The sequence below is a fragment of the Dermacentor andersoni genome, chromosome 4, assembly GCF_023375885.2.
Source record: "Dermacentor andersoni chromosome 4, qqDerAnde1_hic_scaffold, whole genome shotgun sequence".
Lineage (NCBI taxonomy): Eukaryota > Metazoa > Arthropoda > Arachnida > Ixodida > Ixodidae > Dermacentor > Dermacentor andersoni.
This window is the reverse complement of record NC_092817.1, coordinates 57143057-57163626: the sequence shown is the minus strand read 5'-3', so window position 1 is coordinate 57163626 and position 20570 is coordinate 57143057. Positions and strand designations below refer to the sequence as shown.

Genomic DNA, 20570 nt, shown 5'->3' with positions numbered 1-20570 from the left:
GACGCACCCTTCTGCTTTGCTTCTCCAGGTCAGTGAGCATGCATTGCAATTGGTCCCCTGAGTTACTAAGCAAGGCAATATCATCAGCGAATCGCGAGTTACTAAGGTATTCTCCATTAACACTTATCCCCAATTCTTCCCAATCCAGGTCTCTGAATGCCTCGTGTAAACACGCTGTGAATAGCATTGGAGAGATCGTATCTCCCTGCCTGACGCCTTTCTTGGTTGGGATTTTGTTGCTTTCTTTACATAGGACTACGGTGGCTGTGGAGCCGCTATACATATCTTTCAGTATTTTTACCTACGGCTCGTCTATACACCCTGATTCCGTAATGCCTCCATGACTGCTGAGGTTTCGACTGAATCAAACGCTTTCTCTTAATCAATGAAAGCTATATATCAGGGTTGGTTATATTCCGCACATTTCTCTATCACCTGATTGATAGTGTGACTATGGTCTATTGTTGAGTAGCCTTTACGAAATCCTGCCTGGTCCTTTGATTGACAGAAGTTTAAGGTGTTCCTGATTCTATTTGCGATTACCTTAGTAAATACTTTGTAGGCAACAGACAGTAAGCTGATCGGTCTATAATGTTTCAAGTCTTTGGCCTCTCCTTTCTTATGGATTAAGATTATGTTGGCGTTCTTCCAAGATTCCGGTACTATAAACAAGTACAAATTCAAGGAAATCAACCTTGCGCAGCCTCGGGCTTTAATTTTATTACAAGAATTTCAGGCCAACGTTGGCCGCCTTGCGGTGGCGTCAAATAATTCTCGTGGCATACATGTGCGGGAAGAAATGTCCAGAAAAAAATAAAGCAGTTTGAGAGCTTAAACGCTTTGGGCCTAAATACCCGATAGCGAGTGCAGCGAGACCCTAAGTGGATGGCTTCAAATTGGGGACGATATATATCGCCCCAAATAGCACTGCCCCATTAAAACGACCATCATTCACGAGGCAACATTAATTACAACACGCTGAATACCTCAAGATACAAACAGGCTTTTCGCTTTTCTTATCTCTTTAATTTTATAAACAAACACAGGCGCAATAAGTACGTTTCGCTCAATTACCGACGAGTTGTTCACCGAGTGGTCGATGTGCAATCGCGACATTCTTTGGCGGTGGTTATCGTGCGAGAATATCGAGATCGAAACGTCTCTAGCGTACACACCACCTCAAGGAACAGTCAGTCGTCCTCACCAAAGGCTGTTACAATTTGCGAGCGGCAGACTCCCCAGATACACTGTGTGCTCGGAACGGCCGGCAGCGCAAATGCGAGTTGTCGAAATTACCGTTAACGAGATCTTATTTCTTCTGGCATCTTCTTCGTTCCCCCCCCCTCCCCCGCCCCCATCTGCTAGCGCCAGCAAGAGGAATAATTTATCACCGCGCAAGCACTCCACGAGTGGGCACGCCAATGCGCAAGGGCAAGCACGAGGCGATCGCCCCGGCCGCTGCGTTCATAAATGCGCCCACGGATGTCGGGATTAATGTAAACACTTCGCGGCGCTGGCAAGCGTACCTTCCCGCGGTCAGCTATAAGCAACCCGCCGTAAATTGCGCGCTGAATTGCCTCGCAAGTGCGGACAAGCCGCGAGCATCATCGGACGCGGCGGAACGCGCTTCATCGGCTGCGCCGGCCGACCGATCAGAGGTGTTTTTCAGTCGGGGCGCCGGCGCGTGCTATCGTGGAACGCGCGTTTATCTCGAGACGGTAAAACGCTTCCGGTGTGCGCGCGCGAACTGACTGCACATCGGCGACGGACGCGCGGAGAGTTACACGCGAGACCGCCCCCCCGTTATGTGTGTTTGCTTCTCTTGGCGGAGTCTCCGCTCACGCCACGTGATAACTCGAGGCCCGGAACCGCTCGCTCGGAGCATCTTTAGCCGCGGGGCAAATTTGGCTATCGGCAAAAACCTTGCCGAAAGTCCCCGTAACACTGCAGCGTAGCAACATTGTCAGCTAACAAAGGCAAGATACACGTTCGCAGCCTTATACGAGAATGTCAATGTCACAGTACCAAAAGAAGAGAGAGGGAGGGAGAGAGGGGGGAGGGGGCAAACTTAAATTGAGTTCGACAGTTTGACATGCATGTTAAACCACGATCTGATTAGCAGGTGTGCCATAATAGGGGACTCCGAATTATTTTGATTACCATGGGGTTGTCTAACACGCGCCTAAATCTGAGTAAGCGAGTGTTTCTGCAGTTCGCCGCCATGTAAGGACGGCCGGCAGACGAACCCGCTACCTCGCGCTCATCAACAGAACAGCTTAGCCACTGAACGACCGCGGAGCTAACGTGCCTGCCGCCGCTTATACTTTGCTTCGCAGTCACTTGAAATTCCAGTGAAAGCCGCAGCTGGCGGCAGCCAATCGGAAGCGCCGTCACGGAGGGGGGTGCGCATGTCAGCGCCACGTGTACAGAACTCCCGCGCATTAGAGTGCCGGCTTGCATGCGCAGCCTCCACCGCTGTCTCGATCCCAGTTTTCCGCTCCGTAGCACGCTGGTAGTTCCCACTCCAATATATTATTACTATTGCGAAACGGCACATAAGAGGTCTGATCGGCAAGGACTGGGCACGGTATGCCAACAGAGCTGCACAGAACTGCGCGTTACTAAGCCGGATTTGCGCGTAAACGACGGAGATGGCCGCACGCACGAGGCGCACGCATCGCCTTGACGCGCGATGTCGGTAGCGTAGAACGGGAGGGGGAGAGCGGTGCGCCTCCTCACGAAGCGGGCGAGCCGGCCGATTTTCGTGGTCAGTGATTAGGGCGCACGGCCGATTTGGCGCGGTCGCAGCCTCGCAAATGATGATAGATGAGCCAGGCTCCACTGCTGGCCAAGCAGGCCGGAGTATAGCTGGCAGTGCTGTCAGTATCGCTGTCCTCTACGGCATTTTTTTTTATTCTGTTTTCTCCGAGTTTGCGCGCAGGCATGCAACCCTTTACTTATAGCCCTGTCCACCGCTAACTCAATCGACGCTTTTCCGCGGCATGGGAGCCACGCCGGCACGGTGCGGGAGGGCGTTTCCGTGTACACAGTGCGATGACATTTGCGCGTCGTTTTGCTGCTGGATGCCAAGCTTGCATCACTAATCACCACCGCGGGGCGCCTGTGTAGGCAGGTACATGCAAATTCGCGGCACGCGCGTACAATGTGCGAACGATGCGCTAACTTTGCCACGAACTTTCGTGGAAGACAGATTTATTGGCGTGGAAGCATCGAACCTACTGTACACTACACACGTGGCGGCAGAAAGGGCCGCAGTAAATTACGTGCAGTCACGAAGGCATCGCAGCAGCCAGCGATTTTCAGGTTACGTTGTGTCAGGGTGAGCAAGGCGAGCTTCCGGGCACCCGGCTGAAATACGAGCTCGCAATTATTCCGTGTTTACGACAGCCCCGCGCGAAGAGCAGCAGTCGTCGTGCATTCCGGACGGCGGCGGCAATTTGCGATTAGCTGCGGAGAAACTGGCCTCCGCTTCCGGGCTTGTTCGGTTCATTGAGGCCCGCCTTATCGTTCGAGCTGGCCGAGAAGGTGAAAAAAGCACGGGACACATTAGCGAGTGATTATATACCGACGGTAAGTGGGGGCACGTCATGACGTCTGCGCTCATGCAATAGCACTCGGACCGGTTTACAAGCTTTGACTGGCGCTTGACGGGCCGCTGTGGCGGATAGCCCTCGAGACCGTGCAAAGTATGGTCAGCACCAGTATACGTATTGGATACAACTGTCCTCGCTACGATGTGCAACGCCTCTCTCTCCGGACAACTTTAAACCGAATGGACTCGACATCGTTCGCTGGGTCGAAGTTACTCGGACCGTACGTGGCCGCGTCCGTCAGTGGCACAAAAGGCGATTCGTGCCACTAGTACAGCACTTGAAGTGCGCCGGTTTGAGAGATTACTTGGAGTGTGCCTCTACATCTCCCCACATGCACTCGGTGCTCACTCTCTTCCTCTTTCTATACCCCCTTTCCCTTATCCCCAGTGTAGGATAGCAAACCAGACACTCGTCTGGTTGACCTCCCTGCCTTTCCTCTCCTTGCTCTCTCTCTCTCGTAATTATAAATTCATGCTATCTTTTTCAATCTTAACGTGGGTGTCAGTAGTAACGTACGCATAGGAAAAGCATGGATACTAGCTGTTTCACGTGATTTATCACTTCACCGCTGCGATGGCTTAGTGGTGGAGTACTCTGTACATGTTGAATCTGATGAGCACTAGGTTGCGCGTTCGACTCACCGCAGCATACCGAAGGGGCCGGAAATCAAGAATACCATCATGTACTTAAATTTATGCATAGGTTAAAAGAACCCCGTGCAATCAAAGTTAATCCGGAGCTTTTCGCTACGCCGTCTCTCATTTCTTGCGATTCACCTTTGAGACGCCCAACACGAACTATAATAATTCAACTAGTTAATTTTTAAGACGCGCCCGCATGAGTTCATCGTCTGGTTTCCTCTTCTAGTGCGCCCACGGCCTCCGTCATAGTCATCACGATCCCAATGCTGTGTGCTACGAGGCTAAAAGACACAGCCAGCGTCGAGTATGCAAATTACAACCGTTATTTTCCCCACGTTTACCTAAGATGGCCAGCTGCTGCTCCTCCCTGTTTGCTTAACTCCTTTCAAGAGCACCGCCGGCGCTGTTCGCATTTTTCCTGCTATCGCGGGCGGACCGGCGCCTCGCTGACACCGGAGTAGAGTACGTGGCCGGGCTGGCGTCCCCAGTCTTCATAATTGTGTAGCAGCTTGTTCAACTCGCACAACGATGGTCGCAAAAAAAAATGTTTTGATTTAGATGTAGAAGCATGGAAATGTAGGCTATTCGTCAAAGCCGGCTACCCCAAAATCTCAAGTTTGTTACTTAAGCAAAAATAAAAAAGGAAAAGAAAGAACAAGACATCAAGAACAAAATATCAAAAAGCACGATACACGCACGAACACAAGCGCACAATGATTGTCTCATCTACGGACACTAGCACCGTAAGAGAGAGAGAGAGAAATAACAAAGAGAAGAAAGGCAGGGAGGTCAACAAGACGAGCGTCTGGTTTGCTACCCTGTACTCGACTGTGCCAGTGCCTTGATAAGCTGAGGCATGTGACTTCGCAACTTCTTAATGGACTGCTTAATGACCTTATGGACTACCTGTGGGTGACTGAGTTCGGTATAGCCAGAGCTAAAGAAACATACCTTCCCATTTTATACATATAAAATTTAAGAAAAAAAGAAAGAAAAGCGTTTGGAGGTTTGAATGCCAGTCCCGCGTTATGCTCACCACTTATTTATGCTTATGCTCAAATTCAGTGGTCACTTATACTTCATAAGGTTTGTATGGCCAGTGGCTTAGCTGGAAATTTTTTTCAGGGGGAGGGGGGGGGGGGGGTGGCGCACGCACTTGACCGGAAATGAAGAGGGGGAGACACAGGGGGGGATCACTGGGCAGGCCGCATACTAACACAGAAATTTCAGGTGGGCGTGGGAGGGCGCACGTGCTCAGTGGGCCACCGCTTTAGGGTCCCTCGATGCCACGCTTCTCCGTGGGAAGAAATTGCGCTGACATCGAGACACCCTAAACACCTGGCTATGCCCTACACCCAGTGTGCCACCCTCTGGCTACGCTGTGTATGGCACTCTCTCAGTGTGATGTGGTGACTGCACCAAATGTCTAGACCATGGTTCCGACGCTCTTACCTGTGGTGACGATAACTGCATGCTTGCGACTTGTTATAGTGTTTGCAGCGCTTGACAATTTCATCGTGTTCAATTCGTCTTTGTTTTCTTTAGTGGATAGTGCTTGGTACTTTGCGAGAGTCGGCGTTCAATAATAAAAGAAGAAACATTTAAAGAAAATTAGGAGAGTCGGGAAATTACGCAATGAAAATAAATTAATAGCTCGTGTTGCATAGTGGAAATGTTCGTAGTTCACATGCCAGCTGTGATTCAGCCTTCATAGTTTATCAAGTTAAGCGTCACTCAGGCACAAGGTTGAAACTGTCGACTCCCTGATAACAACCCCTGTCCCCGTCTTCCTCCACAACAACTGGATATTAATACGACTACATCACGGCGCGATGTAAGTATACACAATGGGACTGAATTGTTGTACTTAGACGGGCGCAATAAGCTTTGCAATTGTGCCTGCACTCGGTCCACCCAGACACTTGGAAATCGACAAATATGACGGAGATATCCAAAGACTAATTCCAAACCGAGAAAAATGCTCGTTAGATTTCGACGATTCACAAGCAACTGTCAATAAATGCGCGGATAACAGCCGGCGTGAGCAATGTCGCATGATGTCTTTGCAGTAACCACCGACTGTACTGAACCGCTATGGAACAGTATCCGTATAAAACAAGCACGACAAGGCCACACAAGCTGGAGCCGGCATTCAACATTTTCCGACTTTATTCCTCTATGTATACGGTGTGCTTTTGAATTACTGCAGTTCCAGAAGTCGACAGACCTCAGCGAGCCACGCCCGTGCTAAAGACGAGAGAGACGCAAGCTTGGGTGAGCCACTGTAGTTTCAGCGTAACCCTCGGAACAATGCGACAGTCTTAGTGTTTTTGTTTTCTTTTATCTCTTTCTTTCAATCCATTAATCCCTTCTCTCTGCGTGGAGAGGTAAAGGCAAGGGGAATAAAAGCAAGCCGGACGAATGTCTAGATGACCCCCCTGTCCTTCCTTTACTTTTCCCCCTCTCTCTCTATCTAAATTGGCTGTTTCACCTGATATAGTTGATTTGAAAGTACGCGGGATGGGAACGTAATATTATGCATTCCAGGAGATCGTAACAAGACGCAACGAGTAAACATATTTTTTATCGCTACGTAACACCGTGCAACAAGCTGAGTGCTCGAGCCAGCTGCAGTTCGCGGTGCACGGCTAGTAGACTAACGTCAAGTTTATGGTTTAGGGCTCATTGGCTATTTATTCCATTAAGCGTATTGCTTAGGGAGGACCGCCTAGCCTGCGGCAGGGTCTCGCGCGTGTTTTTGCGCCGTCTGGACTCGGCGCCATTTTAATTATCTCCGACGAAACATTTGGAGCTCGGATGAACGATGAGCGACAGCACCGGAAGCTCGCCTCGCGCAAAGCAATTCGTCGTATAGCAAAAATCAATAAACACAAGTAATGAAAACTGGCGGCCGTAAAAAAAAATGCAATAGACAGACACACCTGTACGCAAGACTCCACAACTGCTCCATTTCCCTCGCGGGTAGCCCCTATTACACGTTTACGCAGAGTAAATCGAATTTCCCACGGTACACAAACACGGAAGTTGAGCCTTCATGAATGTAAACTGTGCATTACATGAGACCGCGCTTCCGTGGGCTTTTCTCGCTGTTCTAAGAACGTTAGGAGAGTGGTTCGTTAGACTCGCATTGCGATCTGAAATTGACTGGGCACCCCCCCCCCCCCCCCTACGCGCTCTTAGTTACTCTCTCTTTTTCCCTTTACGGCGACAGCCTGTTTAGAGCTGGAATCTGTATTCGCGGTGCCTGTACGCCCTTCCCCTCTGTCGGCCCTTTCCGTTACGCCATCGTTGCGGTCGTCAGGCGATCCGTTCACCCTGAGATATAACCTTCACCTTACGGCAAAAAAAAAAAAAGAAACCTTTGCCCATTAATACCACTACACAGGTTTCGTATTCGTGCACTTGCGGTCTCCTTTTGATCTTTCACTCCCATTTCTCCAGTGCAGGGTCACCAACTGGGCTCACCCTGGTCAACCTCCTTTCATTTCCCTCATTACTTCTATCTATCTCCCTCTATAGCGCAGCTTTGGGGTTTTGTAATTGGTTCAGTGTTTTGTACGTCACGCAGACTCGGAGAGTGGCGGCGTGTGTGCACGTATTTCGGAGGCCACAGCAGGAGACACTGTAACGAACTTTAGGCGATGTAGTGCGCATCGCAGAGAAGACGTTGTTCCTGACAACGTGACGGATTCCGTTGTGATAGCGTGTACTGCTGTCACAGTTAATGAGTTAAGAGGCGGAGTAATTACTGAAGTCTGCATATTTTTCAAACCTCGTATAGGCTGGTCCATACCATTAGACATCTTATGTCTGAAAAAAAAAAAAACGCGCACCGACATGCGCGACCTCTAACTTCAAAGCAAGGCTTACTTGCAGACGTGACAAATATGTATCTGTATCTTTTTTCTATTTTCACCAATTCTAAAATGTGCCGCGCGAAGTCTCACGGCACTTCATCGTATTTCGCGGGCTTTTTTTCAGGCCAGGGAAAAAACATTTGCGTAGCACGTATTTTAGGGACAGAAATGTGGATCGGGCATTTTTCAGGATGGTGTCTCATTGACTTTTGTGCTCTGGATATAATATTCGAGCGGCTGATTAATTAATAAGAACTAATTACGTAATTGGGCGAAATACAGATAATATTGGGACTTGCTCCAAGCGACGGCAAACAACTTTACCTTGGTTTTGCCCAGCTTCGTGGCACTTGCATAATGTTTAACGTTTGGCAAAAGTTGCGTGAGACAGCCAGTATACATCTATTACAGCCTAGCATATTTCATATCTATACTTGATCTTATCTCTCTTCATAAAAACCTATGTCTTTATATTGTAGAATTACCTATGCTAGTAACCATTCCGGCTCTTACAATATATTCCCAGTTTTTGTTTTTCTTGCCCACCGATGCCCAAATGTATCTTGCTTATCTCGACTGCTGACCAATTAAGGCTTCCATCTACTTTGGATCCCAACGCTACTGGAGAATGGACGTTCCTATGCGGTTTTTGCCGGGTGAATATTTTGCCATTTCATTGCGATGTTCTGGGTCGTCTCCGTTATTTTTGCCGCAGCAAACACACGCCCCATCCTGCAAGAGAAGAGTAGTTGGCGCCACCTACAGACACGAACATTTCTCGAAGTACAGCTAATAAACAACAATTAAAGCTGTATTGGATCTGACAAACTAAACCTACTGGAATAGAGAAGAAAATAATAAAGAAAGAAAGATGAAATAGGTAGTCACACCTAAGCGCGAGCAATAAATAATAAAAGAACAGCAAAGGTGGTCAGATACCAGTGCTGGGCAGTTTCGAAGATACATGCATCTTAGATACCATCTCAGATACTCTTTGAGCATCTTCTATCTGCGTCGTGATACGTCTGGGAAGACGTGTATCAGTATCTGTATTTCTGATACATGAAAGAATGTATCGTATATCTTCAGATACAAGATACTGGCTATCGCAACATCACCTTGCGAAACTATAAACATTGGCTGAACTCCACTACTGAAGCTTATACTGCTGCCACTATGCCACCTGAATAAAGCTGAAGGCAGCGACGTTCTTTTATCTTTCCGCCAGAGCCCTCCAGCGAGGGCGGACGATCAGGTCTGCGCGTCCCTATTGGTGGAACAGAGTCATGTGGTGGTGCTCGCGCCGTCTCGACAAAATCAAGCGCGCGAACGTCTGCGCGCATGCGACCTTTTCTTCTCTAATTTTTTTTTGTTTTAGTTCCGTCGGTGCCATGACACTTGCCCGTAGCCACCGTACTGTGCTGCGTAGGCCAACGGGTGCGGTGTCTTTCGCGTAAATTCGGATGCCGCTATAGTTTCGTTATCGAAGTTTCTTTGAAGAATGCAAGAATGAGGTTGCCTTGCGTCTAGTGGCTTTCACAAATCAGCGGTTTGAAGGATGTCGTGGATGTAAGCTTGGCTGTTGTGAACCTTTGCTCTCTCTCTCTCTCTCTCTCTCTCTCTCTCTCTCTCTCTATTGTGAACCAAAGCGTGGATGGCGCGGCTTCCCGGAGACTTGCGCATAAGGCGTCTATCTTGTGTGCGCGATTGTTGCTCGCAAGCACCAGAAGCCATTTTTTTTAACTACCTTACATACAATGTTTTTGGGCTGCACAAGTTTTCTAGTTGAAGAAAAATCGTAAAAGGATTGCCCGTTAATGAATATGCCGCTAACGAACATTTTGCGCCAGCAGATAAGTAGGATGCGAAAGGTCATTGCAGTTTTATGTGCTCTCTGCATAGACGACGCGTCACAAAAAAAAAATGGCGCTACCAGAGTTGCTGCTGTACACCTGTCCGGTGATCTAGTATTGAGTAAACGGGAATATACCTTTACAGAAAAACTAAATCTCCCCTGCGGTATTTGTGCCATCGTGCAGAGGCTTCTCACTGACATACTTATAATTAGATGGCGACCCGCTATCTGGTCTGCAAGCAGAGCAGCGACTCCCATCAATTACAAAAGCGACGAGCGAAAACCGCTGACGGCGCGGCGTATAAAGAGCTTTCATGTTAAGCAGTTAAAGCAACCCCAATAAATTGTTTTGGAATGAAAATATTATACTTTGAGCAAGAAAGACAAAAACATTTGCGATATTAACACATTTCATTCAAATGAAACAAGGTGGTCGGAGTTAAAAAATTTCCAACCAAATATTTGGTTGGAGATGTTGCTGCTACATTATATACATCTATAACAAGAAATTTGCGAGTGTATATCGAAGTATTTTATTATACAAATGGAAAGTATCGTATCGGATACAGTAATTGTGGTACTAGTTTGTATCTGTATCTCAACTACTTGTTTCCCGAGCATCTAGTATTGTGTCACGATACAATTGCAAAGTACCTTTGCCCAGCCCTGTCAGTCTGCATGCACTGTCATGCACTCACACTGTCAGGCCTTTGAAGTTATGTCACGCACAACTGCAACAAAAAAAAAAAAAACTTGCACTGCACACAACGACCTCCTGGCAATGTCTGGAGAAGTCCAAGTTTCAAGAATATCTTCCGCATAGGCTTTCTTCGTATATATTTGAGTAGTGCGCTACTAAACTTCAGGTGGGAGCCAACGCTCAATATGCGCTGGGTTCGCATTTATTCTTTCCGCGCTGGTAAGCTAGCAGTGCCAACCATCCCGAACGAACACCTTATAACGAGCGCCGACATCTACACATCTGTGAAATGCTTCTAAGCGGTGCGCTGCGATGCAAAGGATGCAATTTTTTGTTGAGTATTTCCCCTAGCTTTGAGAGACGATACTTGCGGGCGTCTGCAGCAGGCGTATATAGGTGACGTGAAGGTCACACAGCATTCGTCACTGTCCCTTGAACCCCGCCGCTGCTTTAGTGTTATGTACTCTCGTATAGGGCTCTTTGGCACTGCGCCGAAGCGTACGTTCTATAGGCAGAAGTGTATGGACGTCTGTGCATGCACATAACGTTGTGCACCCCATGGCATGCGTGCGCACGGCACGAGCCGTTAAACAGTAAGGTAAAGCCGGCTTGCAAGGTGCCAGAAGTGCTCCCGACGAGCCGCCTCATCCGCACGCGTTGTCGCGACGTTAAGCCTTTATTTTGTCGACGTCATCCGCGACAATACGTGCACGGCCAGAGTTTCGTATACGGCGTCGTCCGGCTAATGAGAAGAGAAGGAGGAGGGGTGTCTCGCTAGCTGCGGGCGGATATATAGCCTCACAAAAGCTGCCGGCAATCGCTCCACCCGAGCGCCACCTGCAAAGTGCGGCAAATCTGCACCGACGCTCGCCAGAGCACAGAGATGGAAGAGTAACAGGGCATCACCGTGGCCAAGCACCCTGGATTCGCCCCACGACAGCGTCATTTCCAAAGTTGGCTCGCGTGCGCTCACCTATATACACTGCCTTGGGAGGTAGATTTCAGGCTCTACATGGCAAAAGAAAGCAATAAAAGAGATCGAGTTTTGTAACAAGACGTATCGACGGTAGAAGGAAAACTCAATGACGTCTTTAACGATACCAATAACGGTGTTCGCTCTTCTACTCGTTTGCTTTAATCCCGCGGGCCACGTCGTCGACTCCTTTTTTGAGTATGGTTGTTCACGGACGCTATATATATAACGCACTGCCTTGCGAAAATTCATCTTTCTCATTGCGTTCGAAATATATATATATATATATATATACATACATAGCGCCCGCGCGCGTGAGCCGCCACGGGGCCAAAGAAATAAAAGAGAAAAACAGAGAAAGAAAGAAAAAAAAAACATCTCGTACACGTCTTTATCGGTGGCACTAAAATGAGGCTGCTCTTATCTTTCCATCCTCGGGTCGCGTTAAGCCTGTAAGCGGGCGGTATCGGCGACAGACGGGCGTATGCGTATATATACGTCCGCGGGAATGATTAAAAGCGGTCGTCTTGCATACGCGCCGACTTGCGCAATCGGACGACAGCGGTCTTAATGAAGGCGCGCTTGAAGGCTTCGCGCGCCGAGTGGCGCAGACGCAATAATTGCCAGATGCTATCAAGTGCGCGCGCGGGACATCATCGCTCAAGAACGGCGGCCACGGCGGCGGCGGTGGCCAAAGGTGCGGTAATGGTCACCCCCCCTCCCCCACGGCCGCGCACGTGCGGTCAACGCCAGGGGACGAAGGAATCTGTTGCGGGAGCGCGCTGTGAGCCACCGTGGAGGGTGGTGGTACGCGTGGCTGCTGTGTTGCGGGGCAGCGCGTGTATTCCGGCCTGTTATACAGCCCCCCTACTACCCCCCCCCCCATCATCCCCCCCTCCCACCTCTGAGCGAAGTGACCCATTTGTAAAGAAACTTGCTGGGCGGCGAAGTCGCGGCACGCGATCGTGCACGCGCTCGGTGAGTTGTATATGCGACGTAAGGTACGGTAAACTGTACGACTGGATTTCCACTCAGCTTTTGTTTCGCCAACTCGTGCGGGGGGTTCTTATTTGTTGTTATTATAATTATTATTATTATTTTGCATATTGTGGTATAAGTGGCGCGCACGCGATCTGTGCCGTGCCGTGACGCTGTGGGATGCAGGAAATGCGGCGGTACACACCGTTGTGCCGTAAATCTCTCTTACTACAAGTGCGAGCATCCGTTTCTTTTTTCTTTCTATCCCTACATATTTTATGTGGCAAGACCTATACAGCCACTTCACAGAGAAAGAGAAGTAGGAGCGAAACACCAATAAGGTACATTATTATTAACCCCCTGCGCCTGCTCGAAGAAAAGGAAACAAAGAAAGGTTGAAAAAAAAGGACAAGGCACAGCAAAACACGCTACTAGCATCGCACACATACACTGTGCGAGCATCGCATAGGGGAGTGGAGTGTATTATACGTGTCTGTTATGCACCGTGCGCCTCAGTTCATTTATCATCGCATTGACCAGAAGTATAGCAAGCTGTACAGGCGTGCTGCCGAAGCAAACCTATATTTCCCCTCTCTCCTTCTCCCTAATTGAAAAGAATTCGGGAACGACACTGGGGGTCTCGTATCCATTGGAAGCTGAAGCGTTTGGGAACGAGAATTCGGTGAGCGAAGATCACGTAAGACTAAGAACGCGGAACTTGCTTAGCAAAACAAAGAGAGCATTGTTGAAACGTGATTGTTGTGTAAGCAAGTGACCGAGAGTTTCACTGAAGCATCCACAAGCCCGGTACGAAGGACTGGGTGTGTGACACCACTGGAAATTCGACTAATGAATCTGCCACGTTAGGCATCCGATGCTTAACACCTGCTGTGGGCTTGCCCAGAGACGCGACGTATCCAGGAACTCTTGTTCAGGTGGTCTGACCTTTACGGTGACTGACATGGTGACCCCAACCTAACCTAACATAACCTACACCGAGAAAAGGAATCGGGACCGGAAGCGCTCTTGCGCAGAACAATAAAGTACGTCCAGTGATTCACGTAGTTCGTGGTCTCTTGGCGACACCTTCATGTGTGAGCGTCGCAGGTCACCCAGAGTATACTGAACCGAGAAAGTCAACAAGCACGACACTAAATTAAAAAAAAAGAAAGAGATAGATAGATAGCAACACCATTATCAGACGCCAGAGGCACTCCTTCAAGCCATCGCCGTGATGATGCGGAACCTCTTCGCCATGTGTACACACACGTGCCACGTCGCATGACCGTGTTTCCCTGGTATGTCAAATGAGATATTTTTGGCCTACCCGCCCAGGTTTGTCGTGGCTGCTGTTGCTGTCCGGTCGGCCGGTATCTCCGCGGATGTGTTTGTGGATATATTGCATGCGAATGTTATATATGTGGGCCTACTGCAAATGTCAGAAAATTGGCTTACAAGCCCTTGTTTGCTGTCCGTCAAAGCATTGCCCGTAAGCAAAGCTCCGTTCTGAGAAATAAAAGAAATTAATTCCTACATAAAACCTGCACATATAATGTCGTCTCATAGCACACCGACCTCTTATAATGAATAGCGCACTGAAAGTATTGAACGAATTATTTCCTTTATACAATTTTCTTTTATTTAGCCATCCGACAATGTGTATTCGCGCGTCCTTGGTCAATCCCAGTTGCAGAATGGGTATGTGGCACTGTGACCCACAAGAGATAGAGAATCCGCAAGTTAGCGTAGTCAGATATGTGTCGTACTTGTCTGTGCTTGCACCCGTCATCGTCTTCGCCCCCGTGACATCGCTGCGCCAACTTGCATCCGCCTGATTTAAAGTTTGCATTCCGGCATAGCTCGTGAGCGCAGCGTGGTGCTTAAACATTAAATCGCATGCATATTAAAGTTTTAAGCTTTGTGTTGGATAAACACAAACATTGCCTGAGTTTGCACGCTGGGGATAAAACCAAACGTAATTGTACGCGTGGCCGTTAGTTGGATACAGGATTTAATACGCATCGCTTGACTAAAGATTCCTCTCGCATAGATTCCAATTTGTGCGCCGGCTATCTATGGGCTTCGCTCCGTCTTCTTATTTGAAAATGTTCAGTTTAATTCTTTCATTAAGAATGAGATTTCCATGTTGGCTCGTTTTTTTTAGCCCCTGAATGCCGAATCAAAGTGAACCAAGTCACTGTGCACCTATTGATCTTTCAGAGTTTCTGTGGTCTCACCAATGTTCGACCTATTAAATGAAATTTTCTTTCGGGGTCGAGGTCATTCTGTTTGCTTGAAGAAATGTTTTAGACTGACTGGCGCTCGTAATAAATATATCGATGTAGAAACCATTTAGGATATTGGTTTATTTTGTCGGCGACCTGCCGCAAGTGACAACAATAACGAGGACACGTCGGAACAATACGGAAAAAACGGCCGGTGGAATGTGACACAAATTCGGTCCGTCGCCAGAACGACCGAGGGTATGGCGCTGCCAGTTTAGCATTTCGAATTAGTACCGCGCATTTCATTCTGTGGGTCCGACCTGAATTCCGTGGCACTTGGCTCTCTGCCACCTCGTCGAAGGAGCCGTAGATGTGGGATTCCAACGAGAAAACCGATTTGCGACGTATGCGAACTCGTTAAAGAAATACAGCTATAGAGAGGCGCCTCGGGGTACCCGCGAAGCGAAATACTTATCGCAGAGACGTGGCTGATGTCACCAAAGGTGCATCTTTGATTTCGTCACCGCAAACACAGTCGTAATCATAGCGCTCTAATCTTCACTACGGGCGCCTGGCTTCAAAGTTGAGACGCAGCATGTAGGATGTCAGAGAGCATTTACCTGCCGCTCTTCTCGAGGTCCATCAGTTTATATGTCTGTGACTGCCAGCCTGCCTGTCTGTATGTCTGTCTGTCTGTGAATGTGTATGGCAGATTGAATCAACGATGGACGCTTTTGCATGTGTGTGCGCGCACAATTTGAACTTTTTTTATATCTTTCTTCTTATCTTTCGCTACCTTTTCCCACTTCTTCAGTGCAGGGCAGCCAATGGGGTTAAATCAGCTGAAAGGCCCCTGCTATTTCCTTATCATCTCTCTCTTGTTGTCTACAGCTTAACCCTGAAGGTGCAGGGAGCTCCTCATCGCCTACGTAGCTCATATCATCTTGGTCGTGAGATTTGCATCTCCACGAGAATATAATCCCGTACCAAGTGCTCACGCTCGGGGGTCGTCGCTGAAGTTTTTACTCCCCCCTAAAGTATTCAGACACAAAACACTTCAAAAGCAATGTGTCACCTAAGCCGCTGCCTTGTTCGAAATCCCCTCTGCCCTTAACGTAATCTCCGAATAAACCTGAAGTGTCGCCTTCAAAGGGGAACGCTTCGGCTGTCTCATAAAAAAAGGAAAACTACAAAATGGAGAAAGCAAAACGCCTTTTATTTGAAATGTTAATATGCAATGGCCCCAAACACAAGCAACTGATGTCCAAAGTAAACTTCTTTTTTACTCTTTTTTTAATAGCACATGTTTTTGGTGGGCGCTAGGTACCCCTAGGCAGAAGATGCACCTAGACATATTTGTAGAATGGCATGAATATACCTACGCAAGCATACAGGAACCTTTTCCGATCTTGTTGGGAGGAATGAAAATCCAACTGTCGTTTCGTGGCGTCAGTTAACAGTCACAGTGCGATCAGAATCAACATTGATCACTCGCGAAATACTCAGGCAGACTGAGCAACCCTAAACCATTATTTAACAAAACTAGGCGATGTGGAGAGGACTATTCATCACCGGCTTACAGGGAGCTTGAGGACACCTGAGCCGCTTTTGTATTACCTAATAAAACAGGTGCACTGTTTAGTACGCTTACCATACGTTTAGTAGACTGGCATCGATATTGACCTTAGGTAAGTTGCGATGTATAAATCAGTTGTGTTGCAGGGTAAGGAAGCATCTTTGGGCTTCAGTCTGGTAAATTCCTTTCTTGTCAATCTGAACATATATATATATATATATATATATATATATATATATATATATATATATATATATATATATATATATATATATATATATATATATATATATATATATATATATATATATATATATATATATATATATATATCAGTCTGGCGATGCAAAGATTTAAAAATGGTATCAGAATAATCCGCAACATTCACTGTTACCGCTCATCAATTTAGGCTGTGATAAGGTGTTCCCGGAAATAATCGCTTTAGTTATTGCACATAAACTGAAGCGTATCAAGCGGAAACATAATACCCATGTGTTTTCGTAAGATTCATCACTACTGGATGAAAAAAAAAAAAGAACAATGCCTTACAAGTGTAGAAACTAACTTCGTTTTGTCTGCGTCGATTGCACCAGAAGTTCGGCGGTTTTTCGGAAGCTTTTCATCTGTGGTCTAACTACAACGCGTTAGGATTAGCTGAGGTGATGGCCAGAGGAGTGACATTTCTACCTGCTGCTTCAAGGACAGCATGTGCAGTTTAATTACTGTCCATCAGTTACGCGCGACTGGCTTTCGTCGTGTATGCGCCAACTGTCGCCACAATATTCTATTTCTTCTCATTAGCAGCATTTTTCTTTTATGCAAATCCTCTTTAATTTAATAATGTTGAGCGCTCGAACTGGTAGGCGTATTAATCGCTAACAGCCGCTGGAGAAACTAGAGAAAGAACGAATAGAACGCTGACAGTTGTCTAACAGTATCTCGCGTAACTTTCACCCTAAATTGGTTCCGCAGGTGAGGGTTACTCTCGGAAAAGTAAGCCTCCCGCAACCGAGTACTCAAGAATATAAAGGAACAAAAAAGCACGAAAGAAAGGTATTTCCATTCTTAAAGAGATCTAGTTACTAACACAATCCGCACCTGTGCGGTAACTTCAAGAACTTCTCACTCGCCTCGCGGTAACAATGACAGAGGGCACTGTTCGAGTCGCGAACGTCAAGAACGTGGCCCCACTCACCCCTTTCGGCGTTGCCCATGACCTCGGCCTTCTCGACCGCATCGCACTCGCTGCTCTGTTTGGTGCCCGTGCAGCCCATTTCTCCTCCGGCCTGGAAAGCTGTCTTCACCTTGGGGACGAAGATCTCGCTTATCGCGCGCCGACAGCGAATGTGATAAGACGCCGCTCGCCCGCCTCTCACACAGTGATGCGAGGGCGCATTCCACACAAACAGCACGCGGGGCCAGGGACCCCCCCTCTCCTTTCCGATGCACCACCAGACACTCCCTCCCCCCGAGGAGAAACAACAAAGCACGCCTCGAATTCACGAGCGACGTTGGCCGGGCCTCTCACACGTGCCGGCGGTGGCGGACGCTCGAGGCACGCTCGGTGGTTTCGCGGCGATTCGGAGTTTGTCGCTGGAGGCGGCGACGTCGTATCAACGCTTCCAAGCGTCGTTGCCGTCGCCGACTACGAAGAGCATAACGAGTGCGTCCGTGCGTTGTCAGCGCCGAGCGGGCGCGAAGTGAAGGAGCGCCGCGTGGAGTGACGACATTCCCGGCACGGGAAGCGTCGCGCGGGAAAGCGTGACGCTTGGATGAACACTCGCGCGGTGGAGAAGCGAAGCGGCGAAGACGACACACGGCGCGTCGCAAGCCCCGTCACTCAAGAGATGCGGCGGCTTGTCCACTGGGGATGGGGATCCCGAAACCTTCTGACGAGATTGCGAGTGGTGGTCTTCGGCGACGCTGGGTGTCCCGCGCTGTAAGCAGACTTTCTTGGCTCGTTCTTGTCTCGACACGATGAGAGTGCGAGCAACTCGCAACAAGAAATCGCGTGGGAAGCGGGTAATAAATAACGGTGTTCTCACGGTGTTTGGGAGAACCGAACGCAAGCGAGGAACTGCTGGAGAAGAGATTGGATTTGGAGCAGTTCGCGCACAGAATGCCGGAAGGGAAGAAAAAAAAGATATATATCTCTCTCACCAAAAACGTGGGACCTAAAGAAAAGAACCAAACTCAAAAAAGTCCGCGCAGAAGGACGGTGCCGCCGCTCACTACATGCTTGAGGAGAGAGAAGCGGCGATCGACGTGTTCGGTGAAGCACCGCTCGCAGGCGGTTTGAGATGCCACTTGCTCGGCCGCTCCGAAAAACGGCGCGAGGCCGGACGGGCTCGAAACGCGCATGCGCATAGCGCCTCCGCGCGGCGCGTTTTCGCGCTAAGCAGACGACGCTCGGAACGCGCGCGCCGCTTGCCGCCGCCGCTGCTGCTGCTGGGGCCGGACCGAAGATTGTTGTTTCGTCTTCGTGGAAAAGTGGGCGCCCTTGGAGAGAAAAATGTCTGTGCGGGTGCGCGCACGCTCGCATCTTTCGCTCATCCGCTTGCGCTCTCGCGCCCGTTCTGAGATCGCAACGCTTTTCGTGTGTTTTCGTCGGGGCCTTTTGTTAGCGCTGAAATCGAGCGCTAAATGAGACTAGAAATCGCGGACAATTTCATAGTGCACCGCATTGGAAGTGGCGCTTTCCTCCAAGTTCTCGTTCAAACTTTTTTTTTTCTGGGTGATAAACGGCGCCGTGGCGAAGTGTTTCTTTCGATTCCTTTCATTGTTATTGTTATTCTCTTTTTTTGCTAACTGAAGCAGTACCGCTTGCAATGCGTCTACGTGTTTCTTTCTTTCATTTCGGATAGCCTGTTCACTGTTCCATGGTTCGCTAATTACGTTGTTCATTTCCAGTTCTAGTGAGAGCTGTGCCATTCTTGTTTTCACTTGGAACTGTGTCCGCACGAGCGAAATGTAATTTCACACTCAATGTGCCCAACCAAACAACGTTTCATTTGTGCGTGGTTGATGTCGGTGTGCGCTGGATTCGTTTCTTTGTCTGTTTGTTTGATTAAATGCCTTACGATTTCGTAATCACTTATCGATGTGCAATGTGGTCACAGTGGAGCCAATTTGTTTAACGCCCCCGCTTATAGGGAGCTTGCACTTAGTCCGAACAGTTTTTCATCGTCCAATAATAATTGCGCGAAGCTTAGGGCGCCTGCCATTTAAAACGGTCTCGCGACAGGCCGGTGCACTTAAAGCGAACAGAATGAACTGCACTGCTTCGACATAATGCTTACTGAGTCGTGCAGAGGACGTCCTGTTACCTTGCACGCCCGAAAGTTAGCTTAGCTGTGGAGCGTGTCCAATGCAGACGAGGAGTGAGTGAGTTAGAACTTTATTTAGGTCCTGAGGAGAAATCAATCTGGCGGCTCCACCCAAGTCGGGGCTGGTAAACAGAGTCCTTCAGCGACGGCCCGGGCCCTCTGGACAGCCTTGAGCTGAACGATGAGCTCTGTGCTTCTGAGCGTTGAGTCCCAGGAAGACTGGTCGGGGAAGTCCGTGCTCGCCTTGGCAGGGCACAGCCAGAGCATGTGTTCGAAGTTGTTGTATTCGTGGCCGCAGTGTGGACACTCAGTAGGACGGTCACGATTGATCCTGCTTAGTGTTGTTGGTGGGATGTATGTCCTAGTCTGCAACTGTCTGTAAGTGACGGCCTGTGCTTTTTTGAGCTTTGGGTGAGGAGGAGGAAAAATTCTTCGTGATAACCTATGATTTGAAGTGATTTCGTGGTATGATACGAGCGGGTCTTTGTTGTCTAGGTCCCTCCAGGCTGGAGACGAGGAATTATCATCGATCATTAAATCATCAACGTTGGGCGTTACTTAGCGTACGCGCCGAACATTCTGGCGTTGAAGGCACACTGGAGAGAAACACTACAATAACTTATGCCGATAAGCTGTATTTTCAAAACATTAATTTCGTTAATTTCGCGATAACAGGCTGGAATATTAGAACAGACAACGAAGGTAAAAGTTCTACTTCTTTAATTTTGTGCCCATACTTCAGCGCCAGTACGGCAGTGTGACGGCACGAATTTCATTGCATATTTTCTTTTTGGGACGTCGTGG

At 48.5% G+C, this 20570-nt stretch overlaps 1 protein-coding gene across 1 annotated transcript in view; it reads right to left on the bottom strand.

Annotated features, from left to right (window-relative positions):
• rdgC (retinal degeneration C) overlaps nt 1–19558 on the bottom strand; it is a 237668-nt gene extending 218110 nt beyond the window's left edge. Inside the window, exon 1 of the mRNA XM_050182970.3 lies at nt 17636–19558. Within this exon, the coding sequence (XP_050038927.1) occupies nt 17636–17714 (79 nt within the window). The 5' untranslated portion in view covers nt 17715–19558. The remainder of the gene's footprint in view (nt 1–17635) is intronic.
• Between the last annotated feature and the right edge of the window lie 1012 nt (nt 19559–20570).